At 37.3% G+C, this 20,473-nt stretch overlaps 2 protein-coding genes across 4 annotated transcripts in view; one reads left to right on the top strand and one right to left on the bottom strand.

The window, feature by feature from the left end:
• The window catches only part of wdpcp (WD repeat containing planar cell polarity effector), a 96,006-nt gene that overhangs the window by 24,024 nt on the left and 51,509 nt on the right, over positions 1 to 20,473 (top strand). For 2 of the 3 annotated variants that reach the window (XM_082143089.1, XM_082143088.1), the window contains exon 1: positions 6,154 to 6,475. The exons of the other annotated variant lie outside the window; for it this stretch is intronic. The gene's annotated coding sequence lies outside the window, so the exon portion shown is untranslated. Of the gene's footprint in view, positions 1 to 6,153; positions 6,476 to 20,473 lie in introns of those variants that run through there. 3 annotated transcript variants of the gene reach the window in all.
• mdh1ab (malate dehydrogenase 1Ab, NAD (soluble)) lies at positions 907 to 5,379 on the bottom strand. The gene is made up of 9 exons (XM_082143109.1): positions 5,242 to 5,379; positions 4,547 to 4,645; positions 4,236 to 4,332; positions 3,201 to 3,376; positions 2,979 to 3,101; positions 2,697 to 2,873; positions 2,336 to 2,449; positions 1,741 to 1,830; positions 907 to 1,559 (listed from the first exon to the last, which is right to left on the bottom strand). Exons 1-9 carry the CDS (start codon positions 5,242 to 5,244, stop codon positions 1,437 to 1,439), a joined length of 1,002 nt encoding a protein of 333 aa, XP_081999235.1. The 5' UTR covers positions 5,245 to 5,379; the 3' UTR covers positions 907 to 1,436.

Here is a 20,473-nt window from a genome sequence, read left to right on the forward strand (position 1 = left end):
TTGAATATAGTTAAATAAAAAAACTGCTTTGAAACTAAAATTATGTACGCCACTTGTCATCCATTTATTTATTTTATTATTATTTTTGGTAATTATTGTTATTTATCCTAGTCACCTAGTCTTGATGAATGGTGATTATGGAAAAATGTATCAGTTCACACTTAAATTTTTACATTTATAGATGCAACGGAACAGCGGGATCTTTTCATTTATGAAGTAAACAAATGCAAGTTATTTATTACCATAGTTTATTACCAGCGTTAATGTATTGCAAAGAAGAAAAAAAAATGTAAACTCGCAGTAACCAATGAAAGCACTGCATTTCAGTACGGCGACTCTCATTGGCTGACTTCAGTCTGGCAGCAGTGTTGCCATGTTCGCATACAATAAGCGACTTTAGGGTTGCTGCTTAATAACTAATTCACTTATAAATATGAGCTATGTCGCGGGTTTAGATTTTTTTTTAAATCGTATCCGTAGAATACAGTCACGTTTTGGGGATTTCTAGTGCTTGGTCACCTTAGTACAATAAAACATCACCTACCTTACTTATTAAGTATCGAAAAGACAGCAAATTTTGGATTGTTTTTCTATCGAGATTTGGCAACACAGTCGAGAAGGCCACGTCTGCAATCTCACACCAATGACCTTGCAGTACAGAACGTTTAACTCTCCTTTCATACAGAATGTAATGTGTCAGAGAACAAGTACAATATTTTGTTTTTCTAATATTTCTAAGTGAGGTCAAGAACACAAAAATTATCTTGACTCTTAACACTACAATACTGACAATACACTGGCCATAATATAAAAAATGTTGAGCACCAATTCAGTGTAAACGGCAGTGTGCAAATGATTGATTTATTAATGTAGGAAAACTATGTATTTTAAAAATAAGTGCAAGTATGCATTTTAATGTCTTGTTTTTATTGCTGGATACATATAAAATCTGTTACAGTAACCGCACTGCCAAAGCACTTTAACACATTAAACATTCCTTGTTCATTTCTGACGAACACCTGTCAGACATGTAACAGTTGAAATTTCAGTAAATTTCAGTAAAATGACAAAGAAGGACCTAATTTATGTACTCTTGAGTCCTTTCCAGGCTTTGTTCCTCCTTTATGCAGCTTCGAATTAGAAAGGGCAGTCTACAAATAAATAACATCTTGTTTTAGACTATTGTTTCTCCTTACATGACAGCTGTGCTCAGATGGAAAACCAAAAACAGGAAGAGAAACAACCCTGTCCCTGCTAAACAACAAGACTAGGTTCCAATTCTGAAAAATCAGCCAAAATCCAGGATTTCAAGTACATACAGTTCTAGAATTTTGTAACAGTTTCAGGGGGAGATAAAGATTTTCTGGAGTGTTTCACAAACGTGCTTCTGGAGTTTTCTGGGCATCTAAGAGTGGTGAATATGGCTGGGTTTCCAGTCACACACCCAGGAAAGAGACAGCGGTGTCTCTTTCCTCCACTAATTCTGCTGCTGTTGCATCCATCTTGGCTCTTGAGAAGTCGTTGATGGCCAGCCCATCAACAATCTTCCAGGTCTTGCCCTGAAGAAAAAGAGAGACGTTGCAATGGTGGCTAAAATCATTCTTTTCAAGGTGATTAGAGTATGATGAATAGATGTGAATATGAATTTGATCTCAGGATTGATCTCAGTAAATAAGGCCATGGTGTGGAGATTAAGGAAGAGATATCAGACACAGATTTTGGGAAAGTTTCATGACAAACCTTGATTGAAACAGGGAATGAGTAAATAAGGTCCTCAGGTACTCCATAAGAGTTTCCAGTGGAATAGACACCCATAGAGATGAACTCACCCTATAAAACAAATGCAAGAAGAGTTCAGAACAAGTGGCCTCCCAATAAAAATGTACAGCATCAGTCCAAATAAAGTTGTTGCCTTGTGTGCAATATCAAACAATAAGCAGAGAACACTTCAATTTGACTATCATATTATGCAATCATCATACTGAAGATGAAATTATTTACTTAATTAAATGAACTACTTAATAATGTAACTCAAATTGTTTTTTTTATGGGAGTGGAAAAAAGGCTAATGAGCAAATGTACAATGTTATTACACAGTCCTTGGGCATTTTTATTTCCTATTGCTTGGCTATTGCTAACAGAAGTTTAGGTCTTATTTTTTCCCGTTGTGTCTTCCCTGTTTATTAGGCTGACCTTGAGCCGCCTTTTGTCAGAAATTGCTGGTAAACACAAAACTTTAGAGTAGAAATCATTAAGAGATTCCTTTTAAGATGCAATCAAAAATCTACAACAGTAACTCTCAACTAGGGGGCCAGGGCCCTAAAAGAAAGTTGACCTCGGAAGTGCCTGTCCAGATGTCTCTCATGTGGTCACAGATGGCCTTGGCGGCTGACATGGCACTGGAGAGCTTCCTGGCCTTAATGACTGCAGCACCACGCTGCTGCACTGTCTGTGAAACAGAGGAAGAGTGGAATAACAATAAAAAGATTATGATCAGATTATTCCAGTCAGTAGTCATGTGCAAACTGAATGTTGTTACAATGGACCAACTTAAACTGACTTTCTTATTACTAATGTCATACACATGAATGCTAATAAACATACTGGGATATTCTTGCTTACTCAGTAATGTGGCATAGTAAATAGGCCAACAGTGACCTCTACAGGAGGAGGAAGTCATAGCAGACAACACTTACAGAAATGAATTCTCCCTTCAGCCAGGTATCGTCCTTCACTGCATCGAAGGCAGTCACGTCCTTTCCCTGCACAATCACCTTGCAGTGGTGGACGTCAGGGTACTGCGTAGACGAATGATTTCCCCAGATGATCACATTCTTCACACCGTTTGCTGAAATTCCACAACGGATTGCCACCTAGAGGACACATTGTGTGGTACAAGTTAGTGGGTATAAATTGAATCCTTTCACCTCTTTGTATTGTGCTCCATTAGTGGACCATCCAGCAAGGGGGTGTTTTACCTGAGAGCAAGCCCTGTTGTGATCCAGGCGTGTCAGACAGGAGAAATTCTCTTTGGGGATGGACGGGGCGGATTTTGCCGCAATCAGACAGTTAGTGTTGGCTGGGTTACCAACAACTAGAACCTGCATATTAAAACATAAGGGTCAAAATACTGCCTTCATACTTGATTAACTTTAATTCTTCCAACTGTGCAAGCACTTAATTAGGTCACGGTTATTCACCTTGACTGTTTTCTTTGCATACTTGTCTAGTGCCTCCCCCTGAGCCTTAAAGATGGCAACGTTGGCCTTAAGTAGGTCCTTTCTCTCCATGCCGTCTCTCCTTGGCATCGAGCCCACCAGGATTGCAGCATCCAAATCTTTGAATGCAACGTCCTCTTTATCGGTGGGGATGACCTCTGAAACAAAAAGACAGACAGTGGTATAGAGTAGATGAAGGGTAAACAACAACAGCAACACTCAGTGAGTCACAAGACAACACACTTTTTTAGAAGAATCTCAGAACTAAAGAACCTGAATAATGTGAAAAACCTCATTATTAAAACTTGATATGATATGTAAAAAGACTCAGCTATTACTGTTGCAAAAAGTTTTTTTGTTTTTTTTACTTGTTTCAGACTGATATAAACAGAAAAATATATTTTGCTGAAATACTACTTGAATACAATAATTGGCCTAATGCTTATTAACAAAAATAAAAAAAATCTCCCATTTTTAAAAGTAAATTTATGAAATAATAATTGAAATAATAATCTATTATTTACATTACATTAAGTATATATCATGGTAATATTTGTTGAACTGTCATGTATTTATTATTCTGTACATTAAAAAAAATACTGTTTGTTTTAAATAAATAAAAAAGAGTAAAGGTGATTGTTAAGAATGTAATGTCACAATGCAAATATATTGTTTATATATACATAAAGCCACTGCATTTTTTCTTTGGGGTGAAATGTAACCAATGGCATATTTTGTTTCACCCATCCAGTTTGGTACTCCAGAGTTTTTGGTTGTTAGTTTTGTTCCATACACTTGACAGCTCACATACTGTTAACCTTCCCATACCATCCTCTGATGGGAACCACAATTCTAAGTTTAGCTGCCCTTTCAGCTGGGGATCATACAGGCAGCCAATCAGATTGCTCTGAGCTCTCGTCATTTGTGCAGTGAAAACACAGGCCTTTAAGACTGCATAACTGGCACAAAGACTAGAGAACACAGGGCCTCATGACAGTCGATTCTGTGCGAGTGTACCTCTCAGAAGTGGGAGGGCACAGTCCTGCAGCTCCATAACGACACCCTCCAACACAGGCAACATGGGAGTAATGTCCAACAGAACCAAAACGAGGGGCTGAAAGAGAGAGGGAAAGTGAACGTTAGTGCATTACTTGCATAACTGTCACAATATAGTTTTGACCTGCACCTAAGTATTAATCACATCAGATGTGGGCTGTCAAAGACATATATGGTGCCTATTCCTGGAATTAGTCAAACAGCATGAATGATATACAACATCCTTTAATTGGATGTGACGGGACATTGCATAATCCAAATCCTGCCTTTACCTGATCTTTACCGAAGACATCTCCCTTTGCGATACCATACAGCAGAGAGTATGCAATCTGCCCTGCGGCGCCGGTAACCAGGACTCTAATTGGCTCAGCCTACAGAGAAACAAGAGAGGTAGCATTATAAACAATAGATGTCATGTAAGGTAGCAAAGAAAATAACAGTGATCTTAATCAACCACTCAGTCAGGACAGAGAAGCTCAGGAGGCTCACCACGAACATAAATAGTCCTGGAAAACTCTGCCAGAATGAAGTGCTGAGTGGGATATTTTTAAACTGGGAGACATTTATACATTTCTTCAAATAATTCCCTTTCACCATTTGGCACTTCTGCAGAAACCTTCATTTGTTGCAAATTAGTGTATCTGCATTCTATTCATAATAACTAATCTCTATGACTTATCATAATAACGTTACACTTCAGAATGCCTTTAACTGATTGATATAAAGAATATCACATGTGCAAACAAAAGTTCTTGACTGTTATATTCCAACAAGTTCTAATCAACATTATGCGATTCTTGCTTCCCGAACAGTACATTATACATCTGATCTAACAGATAACTGCAAAAGTTTAGGTTCTGCTATAATTCTTAAAGTAAGACTCCACAAAACGGTCACTTTCCGCTAACGTGATCATATATTGACAATAAAATACTTTAATATAAATTTGGAATATTATTTGTCTTACCATTTTCAGCTGGTTTAGAATGACTGAGGCTTTTCCACTACTCTGGTGATTGCGGAGGTCACCCCTATTTCTCTCACGAGGCAACACGTTGTCGCTGCACCTGCGTTTCAAGTGTCTACTGGGAAATGTAGTTTTTAATGGCCGTACAGCCGTTCATTTTGTTGAAATAAAGACTACAGTTCCTATAAAATACTTATGGTAACGGACCCCTCTTCCACTAGTCGGACATACGACTTATCACAGCGAATCAGTTCTTTTAAACAGTTCGTTTCAAAGCACGAATGCAAAAACCCTGTTTGTTTGCAGTCATTATTCAGGTCATAGTTTAATTTTATAGAATTAAATCTTTTGAATAATCAAATAGCAGAAATGCTATATAGCCTACAACATACTGATTTACAATAAACAGTGCTGCACATATTCAATTAGTACGTGCACTTAAAATAAAATAGCCTAATATCCAACCATTATACATATTTTCAGTAGGCCTGTGTTGAACTTGTATATAGCATTTCTGCTATTTGATTATTTAGAAAATTGACAACGTTCAAAGAGCTGCTCGGACCGATTTAGTTCGATTAAAAAGGATCCGACTCTCAAGAACAATTCGCTGTGGTATAACGTAGTTAAGATTATTGTATGTGAAAAACATGATTTGCTCATAAATAACATATAATAAAGCCGTTATGCGAAATTAAGGTGCTAATGGTTTAATATTTAATATTTAAAGTGTAGGCCTAATTGGACAATAAAGCAGTAATGAAAAATAACCTAAACATTTCTCGAAAAAACTACTAATTATTTAAAGAATCTGTCGGGGGTCTGTAAACTCATGTAAATTGTAACGTTACTACACAATATAAATTCATCCTGATCCAGACTGCTGGAACAACCCGGAAGATATTAAAGTTTACCGTAGTGTTTGGGAAAAGAACGCGGGAGAAAAGTAAACAGTGATGGAGAGTTTACAGTTGCGTCCGTTGCTTAGACACTGTTAAAATCATGAACATGTCAATGGCAACAGCTTACATAGCCTACTCTAGTCTAAAATATAGTGTGAAAATGTTTAAAAGTTACACAAGTGAAGGAGATCGCCTTTAACGGCAAACATTTTAATTTTTATAAGCGTTTTCTCCTGAAGGTTCATTTGCAGTCGTCTGGCAACAAACACACACGGCACCTTTGGCATCAATTCAATCAAGTGGAGATCAACAGATTATTTGTGAACTAATCGGTAAGTCTATGAATGAGTCAGAGCAGCCTGTGCACTGGAGTATTTGAAGTGGTGAATCATACATGTGTATGGTAAATTAATTTAGTAGAAGCTGTTGTAGGCTACAACGCAAAACAGTGGGTGTGTAGTTTTTTCTCGTCTCACCCGAAAAATTGAAATTGTGCAGCAGTCAGATATGTCGGAAGTCGGCGGACTACCACCACCACTTCGGGCCGGACCGGTTCAGCTGAACGGTCAAGGTTCACTGCTGTCGGCAGTCTCGGCACTGAATTCTGTGCTGGATTATGGTTTTGTTGAGAGTGTGGAAAATATTATTAGTGGACATGTGGTATCTAATTTATAAATTGGAATATATTCTGTTATTTCTCGTAGTTAACAGATAAAGCCTACTAGTAATTATCTGATAAGCTAAGGAACGTCAGAAACGATCAAAACTAGGTTATAGCCTATCTTGTATCCCTTACAAACTTATGGATACCCCAAACCTGTTTTGGGATGCAGGAGTTAGTTATTAAACCATAAGGCTATTTCCCCATTCTGAAAAAATATTTTCAGTTAGTAAGGAGGAGGCTAGTAATTGTCAGATAGTTTCCTCTAACTGTTTTACTAACAAAAATCATTTATACAACTGATCTGTTATCTTTATTCTGTTTGAATACACAGCAGAGAGCAGCCATGTCATCACACAACCTGTATATCTTTATGATAGATGGCCTTCGCTCCCTCCTACTGTATATTGAGAGGTTGATATAGGGCCTCTGTATCAGTTCAGTGCTGTGAGGACCCTTGCTCTGGGTGAGATAGATGATCTCCCTGCTGCATTTTACATGAACTCATTACAGGCTCATTACAAACTGCTTGACAAAGGAGATGAGGATAATGTTGCTTCTTCATGTGATGTGCACGCACAGAACAACACCAAACACTCTTCTCCACAACACAGTTTACGAGTGCTTTTTAATACTTTTAAACAATTGCTGCCGGATCACTGGATATAGTTTTATGCATTTAATCGTATTTGGATTAGAGTATTATTGAGAATATTTTATTGAAGACATTTTTTAAAACATCCAAGCCTGCCTACCTTCTTGTCTTTCTTTTGTTTCTCTTTCTTTCTCTCTCCCTCTGGCTGTTTCATTCATGCTGTGTTTTGTGGTGTTTATAACACCTTCAGTTTTCTGTAAAAGGTCAAATTTCACAGCCTTTACAATATATATAATGCATATTTTGTTATAAAAAAATACATTATTTTAGTCAGAAACTACAGTAAGAAGTTTTAATTTAACTTATAAACTTAAGGGATAGGCTAGAGATATTGTTCTGATCCAGAATAAAATGTAATGATTAGTTCATATTTATTAATAATTAAACATTTATTAATTGATTTTAGACTATTCATACACCGTATACAATTAAATAGTATTAATTCTTCGAAAATGTATAACAGGCTTAGGGGCCCTGTTAGGGGCCCTGTTCCGGGCCTTTCACATAGAACCCGTTTTTCCATTCCAATACTTGTCCAGTGTTTTTCTATGTAAATGTGTGCTGGACGGACGTTTATAACCATTGCGTCTTGCGTCTTTTGCAGCACAGATGCGCACGACAAGACGTTTTAAAAATGCGGTGCTTCAAGTTAAAATCAGTTAAATTAAACTTAAAAAAATAATTTCTCTCGAGATCTTGCGTTTTCCCCATCCCACTGCCAGTGTCTTGCGTTTTTCAAACAAAAAAACAAACAAAAAAAAACCCGCGTTCTGTGTAAACTGCCCCTTAGGCCTACTGTATTTAAAGATGGATTTATTTTCTGTGTTCAATACAGTTTTAGGCATTTACTTTTGTCAAATTATACTGGGAAATCAAAGTTATTTTTATGCATGTTTTTTTTTTTTGCAAACTATTGTAAGTTCCAGCTATCTGTGTATCAGATCACTTAGGAAAACATAGGCCTATTAACCTTTAAATCACACAATCTTTGCTCTTAACCATGACAGGATTGTCACACTAGCAAATGCAGTTTTGAAATATTTTAGTAGCGCAGTATCAGATTGCACCCTGTGAGAACTGAAATTCTAGAATAATCCAGGCCTGCTTCAACAAGCCCCCTTTTTAAGACCTTAATCTGTGCTAGATGTTAGTCAAGTCTCTCCATGTCAATCTATAGAAAATGAAGTTTCATTCAAATTAAATCATTAACAGATTGACTGCACCCGAAAATGGCAGAGGCGGATTTTTAAATGGATGAAGCACTAATTATCATCAAGCATTTGTGAGATACTCTTTTTATTAATTTTTCAACCATTAAGACTTACTGAGCTTAACGTTTTTCAGTACTCTTAGTTTAAATAAATAATAAGTTGACTGATTTCAGGCTTCTCTTTGTGGATTATAAAGTCATATCTCAGCTGTCATGTTTCAGATGCTGTCCCTGATTCAGTGCATCTATCAACTCACGCTCTAGCGACTTTAGCTGGTTTCTGCCTCTTTTTTCTTTTTTTTACTGTGCTGTTTTTCAGAAATTTTGCATTGCTTGTGTCATGTCAGTAGGAATGTTTGTTATTGTGTATAATGCTCACGCTGTACCTGATGAAATGAATAGGATATTCATGGTCTGTGCATAGAGAGAAAATCAAAACAATACCTGCATGGTATCCAAGAACATCTGCACTCTTTGACCTCATCAAACTATAACTATAAAGAGGTGCACTGTGGGATGTGTTATCACTTCAGCGCCTGAGTGAGCTACAAGAAAGGTGAAAGAGGAAAAATATTGAGGGTTTGGGTGAGAGAGTGTGAAAATGAAGAGTTTTTGACCTCTTAAACTTTCTTAATGTGACCTGAGGTCAGACCAACATAGCTTTTTGGAAAGTGAAGGAAGATACAGTATATTTGACTATTTTTTGTTTTTTAGGCAGTATGTTTATTTATACTATCCATGTGTCAGAAATTAACTGAATAATATGAAATCAATAAAAAGTTACACTTCCATGTAAGACTTTTTCCTGAAAGAAATTAATACTTTTATTCGCCATTAAATAGCCCAGATCAATTTCAAATAAATGCTGATCTTTTTAACTTTTGTATTCATTAAAGAATCCTGAAAAAAAGTATCACTGTTTCTGCTAAAATAAAAGCAACACAACTGTTTTTAACATTGATAACAAAAAGAAAGGTTTCTTGAGCATCAAATTAGCATATTATAATGATTTCTGAAGGATTATGGGTAACACTTTATAGTAAGGTTTCATTAGTTGACATTATTAACTACTTTAGTTAACATGAACTAATGAACAAGATTTCTACAACATTTAATAATCTTAATTGATGTTAATTTTAACATTTACTAATACATTGTTATAATCAACAGTTATATTTGTTAACATTAATGCACTGTGAACTAACATGAACAAAAAATTAATGACAGTATTTTTTTTAACTAATAGTAACAAAGATTAATAAATTCTGTATCAAATGTATTGATCATTGTTAGTTCATGTTAAGTTAATACATTAGCTAATGTTAACAAATGAGACCTTATTATAAAGAGTTACCGGATCATGTGACACTGAAGACTGGAGTAATGTTGCTGAAAATTCGGCTTTACTATCAGAGGAATAAATTGCATTTTAAAATAGATTAAAATAGAAAATACTTATTTTAAATTATAAAAATATTTCACAATACTGTTTTTACTTAATTTTTTATCAAGTAAATGCAGCATAGCTTATTTCATGATCATAAGACTTCTTTCAAAAACATAAATAAATTCTTATTGTTCTCAAACGTTTAGTGTATACATAAAATATGAAAGAAAAATATGGATTTTTTTTTAACATTTAGGCTTTTTTCAATTTCAGTGGCATTTTTACCCCCATACAGTTGATTTCAGAAGTGTCATGACACGTCATTTAACTGTATGGTTGTATCATTGCTCCATAGACGTTGGATCTTTTTGTTTGTTTGTCTTTTTAACTGAAACCATCAGCATTCACCCATGCTACAAATGACAGAATTGGCACAATGAAAGTGCCAAGTATTATGTGTACATGGACGTTTTGTAATCCATGTTGATTGGATTAAGATTCACATACCCTTATTTTGTGATTCTAAATATGTTTTTATTCCCTCTGTATTACAATGAACTGCTTTATTCAAAAGCAGTGGTATCTGTTGGTGATCTGGGACTGTCTGCCGGTGACTCACCAAAACCCCTAACCAGACAACTGTTATCTCTTTTCCATTATCTTTTAGCAAAAACCATCTTGATAATGTGCTGTCTCTCAATGGGGTTACGTGAGAATGTCCATCATTGAACTTATTTCTTAGCAGGATCTTGGATTATTTTTCTAGTGTCCGAAGTTTGAACTACAGTTCCGCCTTTTGAACAATAGGTGTCAGTGTAGCACTAGTTTTGTAGTGTAATTCCTTTAACAAACATAAATGCAACAAAATAATAAACAAGAATCACCTTTGAGTTTGAACCTTTATATTCCACAAATCACAGAATGGTTCTATTTTATTGTGCTCATTTTAACCTGCACTTGTTTGGAGTTTTGAAGGCACAACATTTAGTTCCAGCCCCTTGAAACCTGGCTGGAAGTAATTGAGCGAGTGTTTAGTTTCTCCTCCTTTAGGGGTTTTTAAGACAGCCGCATTTCAGGTTGTCACATTGTTTCACAAATGTACAGCTTGATTCTCCTGGCTCGTGATCATTCTAAGTGCTCTTTGATTTAGCTTCAAACAACAAAGCCCTCAGGAGTATTTACTCAAGAATGCTTTTTCAACCCGAGACTTCCCCATGCCTGTCAACTACACACTCTGTCAGCCTCAAATTTTCCCATGCCTGGCAGCCACACACACACACACACACACACACACACACACACACACACACACACACACACACACACACACACACACACACACACACACACACACACACACACACACACAATCTGATCAAAGTGAAAGCACACACTTCACCTGCTTATAAAGCAGTTCCCGCCCTCCACCTGTCAATCACCCTGTCAATCCTCTTCTGTGTCTGGTAAACATGCCATGAAATCCGCTGACTGTATAATGTGCCTTTTCCTTAGCATAAGGGTACATATTATTTTTTACACAACAATAACATACAATAAAATGAGAAAGTATAATAAAAAAATATTTGAAAGTTATATATGATATTTTGTTATATTATTAATTGTTATTTTGTGTGTGTGTATTGGTTCATGTTAAACAGCAGGCTTTAGATCAGTTTTGCCGTAGATGGTGGTGAATCTCCTAGATTGTAGTTCTCTCTGCGTGACAGTTGAGTGTGCTGATGGGCCACACATAACCATAACCCACTTCAACATTGCATTGTGTTTGGTCTCTGGTCTTTTTTGTTATTTTGTTGCTTGCTTCAACAGTGCTCTTCTTAGAGTCTTACACATCCACTGCACTCATCTAAAGGAGTGAATCATTGCCTTGGGGATCAGAGGCTGGTGCTGTTCAAGTCGCCCTTTGTGTTCGACTGTAGCTGTCCAGCAATCAAAACATGTTGCATTAATTCAAATCCCTTAAACTGGACAGGCAGTCCTGGCCTTCACACTCTCTTGCACAATGGTGAGAAATGGAGAAACAGAGACAGTGAGCATCCTGGACCAGGTCCTGAGTTTGAGGGTTGTTTTTTTGTTTGTGCCTCTCTCAGTCAGTGTAGGGATTAGGCCTGTAGTCGTTGTGCCCTAAGTTACCGTACAGATGTTAGTTGGGATAGCATTGTCATGCCAACCATAGCCTCCTGTCTGGATGACGGTGTAGTCGGGTCCTCCAAAAAAAGCTTGCTCGCATGTACTGTATGCAGGTGTTTGTGTGTGTGGTTTGGGGTGAGTCCAGTGCCATTTGTCTGACAAAAAAAAGCTATAAAATATATAAAAAATATAGTTATTACAGTTTAGTACTGATTTTACAGTGTTGAAATGTTTTTTCTGTTTATATACAGTAGGTATCAATGTGTTTGTATCGACAGTGTCTGGCTTTATGGGAGTTGATAGGTTTAAGGCAAGCTACAACACAATTGTCTGTTTTCCTTTGTGGAAACTTTTAAACCAGACCTTAAAACATAAGGCTTACAGGTTTTTTCCTTAAATATTTTTATTTGTGATGTGGCACCAATATGAAACTCAAAAACATTGATAATTGTGTTGTTCTTTGGGCACACTTGTCTCATAGGAGCATTTTAGGCCGTCAAAGTGATGTAACTCGGGGCAGAGGCATGCCACATTCTCAAGTAAGACTCAGTCCACGTCACTCGCACTGGCTCTTAGTCACACAACTGATTGGCGAGGACCATCTTCTCATTTAGTTCATCAGGAGAGGGTGATGTCTGAAATATGAGATCTCTGACAACCATTTTAATTCTTTAACTGCTGCAGAATACTCTCTGAGCTCTAGTCCCGGCCCTGCGGGCCCCTGCTTGGGAAAGCTGATATAGGATCTGACAAGACAGGGCTTGACACAGCAATGCACTTCCCTGCCATTGTGTCCACTGACCTGGGGCCAGCTGCCTGCATTTGAGGATTTTCCCATATAAAGAGGAATAGGGGAAACATGTGTATGTGTTGACTATCATCAGTCAAATACAACATGTAGCAGCCATGGATAGAATGGCAGGGAGTGTGTGTGCTGGGTTTAACATCAAATGGGCATCCCATTAGAGTCGAAGCCATTGTGTTTGTAGAGGGGCACATGGGTGGGTGTGTTTTGTGTATGCATGGTTGATCAGTCTGTTTTTTTGTCAGATGGAGCTCCACCAGGTGTCAGAGAATTCCCAGTCCAACCCAGCACTCCTTTTCCGCCTGCTCTCTCTGTTCCTTCTCACCCGCTCACAGACTCACATGATGATGCTCAAACTCAAAGGTCAAGGGTCACACAGGAAAATCCGACCTTTATTTTAAATTGAAAATAACTTTGTGTCTCGTCTCTGTCCGTGGTGAAGGCTTTAGGGGTCAGAGAGAGGGCAAGACTCTTATCCAGACGGGCAAAACACCTGGAGAAAAAGATAACATTTCATTACAAGTTATACTTCAAATGTCAGTGTAGTCTGTGAAAATTGTGCATTGCTAGTAATCAGTTTTTTTTTTTTACACGGATCTCAACCAGCCTGACTCGGCAACATTGGCTCCACCAATGGCAGGAATTGGGGATGGGACTATCTTTTTGTTTGACGGATGGCAATTCTTTTTGATGCCAGAAATTATATTTAATAAGTTTAAAATTATATAAAAAATATTATATTATATTATATTATATTATATTATATTATATTATATTATATCTTTTTTGGCTAAATTGTTGGATGTGGATTTAAATAAGTGGTCCCATGATTTTTACCATGAGAGGTGCATAAATTAAATATATTTTATATTGAATTATATTTTTTAAATGAAAAATATAAGTTTTCACTCAGAAATTTCAATTTCAAATATATATATTTTTTGTTAAACATACTCCAAATAAGCTTGGTTTTATTTACAATTTTGAAAAATAATTTTTTGACAGTGTTTCATAAAAAGATCTCTGGGGATGTGATTTTATTTGTCCTCTGTGTGGTCTGATGTAGAAATAACTCTGAAAGGTCTAAATGAGGTCGATCACTCTTGATGTCACCCTGAAGAAAAAGAGAGTGAGGGAAAGAGAGTGAGAGGAAGGGCAGGCATGTGCTGTGTAGCTGCCACCATGTCAACTTTTGCCTTTCTGGACTGACAGGTTGTCATTTTTTTGTGACCGCATCCTGCAGACTCTCCGTAATGAGCTGCTGTGAAGTCCGGAACATTCTCCTGACCTTTCAGCTGTTCGTGACGTTCCGAGGTCTTCTCCTTCCACGCATCCTTGTCAAAGGGCCAAACCGCAAAACGTCAGGGGATGAACGCTGGCAGGGACATTAAAGAAAGTAAATCCAACAACAAAAACAAAGACACGGGCACACTGACACCTGTCTCACCAGCACCTGTCTCACCAACATCCGCACTGGACACTGATAGACAGACTCCTAGAGCTGCTTCTCCGTTGTTTAGCGGCTCCTTGCGGTTTTGGCTTTTGTTGATGCTGATGTTTACTCACCTTTGGTCACCAGAATTTATTTCACAAACAAACTCTAGCCTAGTGTTTGAAAGTCACAGGGGAAAAAAACCCAGAGTATGCAGACAAAAAAAGATCCCCGCCATTTCTTAAATGACAAGAAATTCCTTGGCTCTGAGAAGTGTGACCCAACCTCGCGCCCCCACTGTTTGGCTTTCTGCTCCAGGTCTCTGGGTAAACACCTGCTTAAAAGGCATCGCTCCTTTTTTCTGTCTTCTGTTCTTTTCTTGGCCCTCTTTCTACTGATCATTTTGCTCTAATGACGTTTACAGATGTACTTAGACCTCCTTGTGAGTGTTTTAGACTCAGGCTATTACCACCCATGTTTACAGCTATGCTAACAAGAATCGCATTACGCCCGACCTGTCGGGATAGAAGAATTCAAACCAAAGCTCATTCAAAGCTGTCTTTATCTAAGTGCTTAGCAAGACAGACAGCCTAGACATTCAATTTAAAACTCCCTTACATGCAGTCATATAAGTTTGTGGGTATTAAATTGTTGTAAACCCACACACACACACACATAATAATAATATAACTACACGTTGAGTCAATTTGACATGGGTTTGGCTCAGCTTTGCCCAGATTTTGAGAAAACTGAGTGTGATGGACATAGGGCTGGCTATTGATTCTGATGTCCCGATTGTTAATTCAATGATTAAATTTTCACCGGCCACACCACAAAAAGCCACAATTGAGCCATTTATCCTTGTATTGTAATAAATAAGGTTATGGCACCTACAATTTGAGATACCAGTGAAATTTAACAATTCTCGGTTCCAATTTCGATACCACAGCTAAAACTACGGACTAAATTTCAAAGACTATTAAAGACAAGTAAATAGTCATTAATAAATAAAAACAAATAATTAAACTGCAAGCAATAGCACAAATGAATAAATACAAAAGAACAAAGATACAAATTAAATAATCAGTGCTTTTAATGTTTTTCAGGTAGGCAAGTACAGAAACTGAATAAAGAAATCAAATCTGTAAAATAACACTGCTGCATATAATCTTCACTGTACAAATTAAATAAAGGTTAATCCTTATTTAAGTTACAGAAACATTATTCAGTGAAGAGCAGAGAGTGATTTCGTTGTCTTTTGTAGTTTTATTAGCAGCAGGAATATTAGGCTGCTGTCGCTTTAAGACTAATGCACGGACCCAATATAACGATGCACATGCGTTCTTTCTCTACATTTCACTGAAGCCACAACCGACTTGGATAAAAAGCCATAACTGTGTACTTGGATACTCGCATTTTGAGACAAATCTGTGTGAATTTGTCAGTTTAGGCGCAGGGAGACATGAAAGAGAATTAATTTTAATATTTGCACCAGACGCGCTTCGGGTGTGTGAGCACACAAAACACACAAAAGCGCGCGGGTTTGCAAATGATACACTTTCGTGACCATGTAGCACTGGCCCGATCGCAACCGTGACAGTTCCTTCAACTGTCCGGAACGTCTTTCATGCTGAATGGAAAAGGGTATTGCTTTTATATAGGCTAGCAGTTAATTTAACAAGAAACTATTATTGAGTAACTTGCTATATTTTTTGCTTCACCAATAAAAATTGTTCTAAATTAACCACAGCAAATTTATCTTCTGCACATTGCCCATTTACACATTGTGGTGTGAATCAGTTGAGTAAATGATTCTATGACTCACTAAATACTATTCAAGGACTGTATTTATGAGTGTGTAAATTGGTATGCAGTGAGTAAATGTTTCATTCCTAAAAAGGAATGTTTTTTTTAATGAATCAGTTGAATCAATAAGTAAATGGCTCACTCAAAATGAAGATAAAGTGCAAAAGAAATTATTATTTCAATTATTATTATGCATTATTTGAAATAGTATTTTTTTAAAAAACATTAAATGTTGATCAACATATATATTTTAGGGGCATAACCGTTCCGTGCTCCAACCATGGTTCGGCACGCACTTGTACCGCTGTTCATCTTAAATCTGACGATGCATTTGTAATATGGTTTGTAGAAAATAATAGTACGTAAAACAGACAGACAGAGTTTCGCTAATGTACGTTTCTGTCGTTGGATACATATTCTGGCTTCCAAATACATTACAACAGCGATAATCAAAAACACGCGGACATAACAGGCATTCTTTGTAAACGTCTCGTCCTTCGAATGAGACGCTAAACCCAGGTCCTGACTCTCTGTGGTCATTAAAAATCCCATGGCACTTCTTGTAAAGAGTAGGGGTGTAACCCCGGTGTCCTGGCCAAATTCCCTCCATTGACTATTATCAATCATGGCCTCCTAAAAATCTCTATCAACTCTCTCTCTCCTCTCCAGCTGGTGTGTGGTGAGCGCACTGGTGCCGTTGTACTGTGGCTGCCGTCGCATCATCCAAGTAGATGCTGCACACTGGTGGTGGTTGAGGAGAGAAACCTTTGTTCAATGCGAGTGCCATATGCTGGACATAACCAGTCATTTCATCATCATGAAGAACCTTCCATGGATTCTTTCCATTGTTCAAAAGTTTCTTTAGATTATAAAAATGTTCTTCACACTAAGAAAAGTTCTTTTGGGAACCAAAAAGGGTTCTTCTATGGCACCACTACTAAAAAACTCAGTTAATGCGGCTAACTCTTGTTTGAAAGTGCTGGCAACTTCTGTACATGTTTGAGCCGATCTTCTCTGTCTCAAACTCTCTCTTTTTTTCCTTCTGTCTGAACTTTTCAACTCTTGAACTCTCAGTGACCTCGCTTGCCTGCTCTTTAACATCAATTGGAGTAGATTCTTCCTTTTCAGATCATCCCTGTCGGGATCTCCTCGTTTTTCACACTTTGTTCATTCCTTTCTCTTCTCATTTGACAGACAGACAGGCCTGCCCCCCGGCCACGTCACTCACGCTGCCCAACTTCATTTACGGCCCTGATTGACACCTCTTACACACGCGCTCGCACACACAGACATACTGTAGCTGTCTTCTCACATGAATAGTATTAGCTTTACCTCATTTTGAGCTGCTTGCCTGTCAGTCGCTATTATTTGCCTGCTGAATGTGAATAGAGGCCTCTCTCAAAGACACTCAGGCAGTTTGTGTGTGTGTGTGTGTGCACGCACCATGGCGCCACTCTGTCCTTGTGTCTCTTCAGTGGCACCTTCATGTTGCGTGGTGTAGCCACTTGTCTCTCCCTTTATGAGGACCTGGGAAAGTGGAGGAAAGAAATAGATGAGTGAACTGATATGATACGGTATAAATTGTATGAAGCTTTGGTATTTCAACTGCTAACAGCAGACAGATGGGAATATATAGACTAATTTAGATAATTTCTTTGCTTGCATATGGTTTTCTGGCTGTAAATATACATTTAAGCAAGTATTTCTATAAAAGATTATAGCAGACTTTCAGAAAAATGCTCTGGTTAAGATCAAGTAATTATGGCTTGATTATTTACATAATGGCAAGAAAATTTGTCAGAACAATCCAACCATCTCCATTGACTTTGAAGCGTGAAGCTGGCTCCTTGTCATTTCTGACTTGTAACAAAAAACAAAACAATGTCTAAAAGCTGCTATGTGACACGGTGTTCAGCAAACAAGCTAAAAGAAAAAACAGAAATACGTTTTTATAAGCTGTCGACCCCAAAAACCGAAAAAAAACAAAACAAAAGTGGATACAGGCACTTCAGACAGTGCGCGTCGTGTCATATTACTCTGAGAACTACGCCCACTGGAGGGGAACGTAATCGGCGACAGGGATAGCTTAGCTTACAGAAATATAATATATAAAACTGACATTTGGATATTTGACTTAACAGTGACAAAATGTTTACTGCACACGTAGTGTATTTTTAGTGCTTACTGAGTGTCATGATCCCACAATTTACCCATTCGTTCAAGCCTGTCTCCACTTTTGTGTCCTTAAACGCTAGTTTTTTGAGCTCGACAGCTATTTCTGTTTTTTTTTTGCTTGTTTGCTGTACACCTTGTCACATAGCAGCTTTTAGACATTGCTTTGTTTTTTATTATAAGTCAGAAATGACAAGGAGGCAGCCTCTCATAATGCAAACTCAATGGAGATGGTTGGATTGTTTTCCCCCCGGTGGCCGTGGTTTTCAGATTATGACGCGTGTCGCTCTGTCTCTATGACTTTTGTTTAAGGAATCTTTACAAAAAACAAAGCCAGATGGAAAGTTAAATTTTAATTAAAACAATATTAAAGAAATATGTTCTGTTCTGATTTTTCTCTGATTACAGAAAAGAAAAATTATTTGTTTTATAATTATTTTTTAGTTTGTGCAGCCTAGAAAATGCCAAAATCCGATCACACTAGTGGTAAAATGATTGAAAAGTACTGTTTAGAAGTTTGGGGTCAGAACTGGGGTAAAAACTTTTTTTAGTTTTAGACAGTAAATACATTTATAATGTTACAAAATATTTCTATTTCAAATAAATGCTATTCTTTTGACCTTTTTATTACTCTGAGAATCCTGAAAAAAGTGTCATGATTTCCACAAAAATATTAAGTACAGCTGTTTTCAACATTGATAATAATAAAAAATGATTTCTTGATCACCAAATCAGCATATTAGATTATATTCTGAAGGATCATGTGACACTGAAGACTGGAGTAATGATGCTGAAAATTCAGCCTTGCCATCACAGTTGTAACTTTGCTGACGTGGAAGCAGACAAAGACGATGGTGAAGAGAACCCAAGTGCAGTTTATTTACAGTGTACAAAAACATGAAACAAACCATGAACAAAAACTTGACGCATGGAAACATGGAACGGCATACGTATTTCAATACACGACAACTAGACAAGGCAACTATCACAACCAACAAACAAACAAAACGAACGAAACAAGAACCAATCAGAACACGACACATGAAACAAGGGAACCAATCAGAGCATGACACATTAGACAAGAGGATCACATGACAAAACCAGGAACCAAAACATCAACAAAAAAAGAGAAATAAAACATGAACATGAAACTAAACTCAAAACTACTGTAAACGTGACAACGGGAATGATGGGGACATACAAATTGACAGGAATGACTCACACCAGCTATAGGTGGTTAAGCTGGTCTAAGGTGGTCTATAAGTCCTAACCAGTTTGGACAAAAATATTTGTCCAACAGTCCTTGGTCCCCCCTTGGGCTACTTATCACTCTTACTTACACTCTCTCTCTCTCTCTCTCTCTCTCTCTCTCTCTCTCTCTCTCTCTCTCTCTCTCTCTACACATCATCTTCTTTCTCCTCTGTCTTATCACCCTCCCCACAGCACTCCTGGGCATCCTCCAGTATCCCACCATGCCCTTCTGTAATCTGTGACACCATTTTGTCAGCACATCTACTTGTATGTTTGACTTCCCTGTTCCCCTTTCCGTTTCTCTCTCCTAAAGTGTTTTCTTTTGTTTTGTGTCTTTTTAATGTTAATGCTGATGGCCATGGCCAGGCTGTGCCCTAGAGGACTCTGATAAGAGCTGCTGCCTTTTCTGTTTTCTTTTTGTTGTACTGTATTATATTTTCACTTCAGTAGCTTCAGGTTGAGATACAGAAGAAAGAGAGAGAGGAAGAACAGAGATGATGATGCTGAAAGTCCACACACAAGTGGAAGTATTATTTATACACACGTGTGTATATATATATATATATATATATATATATATATATACATATACATACATATGTATATATGTATATATACACACAGTGCTTTGTGAAAGTATTCGTACCCCTTAATTTATTTTCACACTTTGATGATGCTGCCGTATGTTAAACTCCTTTAAATTAATCTTTTTTTTTTCACATCAATCTACACTCCACACACTATAATGACAAATGTAGAAAACAGATTTGTCACAACTTCACAAATTTATTAAAAAGGAAAAA

Source organism: Leuciscus leuciscus (genome assembly GCF_965113295.1).
Source record: "Leuciscus leuciscus genome assembly, chromosome: 17".
NCBI lineage: Eukaryota > Metazoa > Chordata > Actinopteri > Cypriniformes > Leuciscidae > Leuciscus > Leuciscus leuciscus.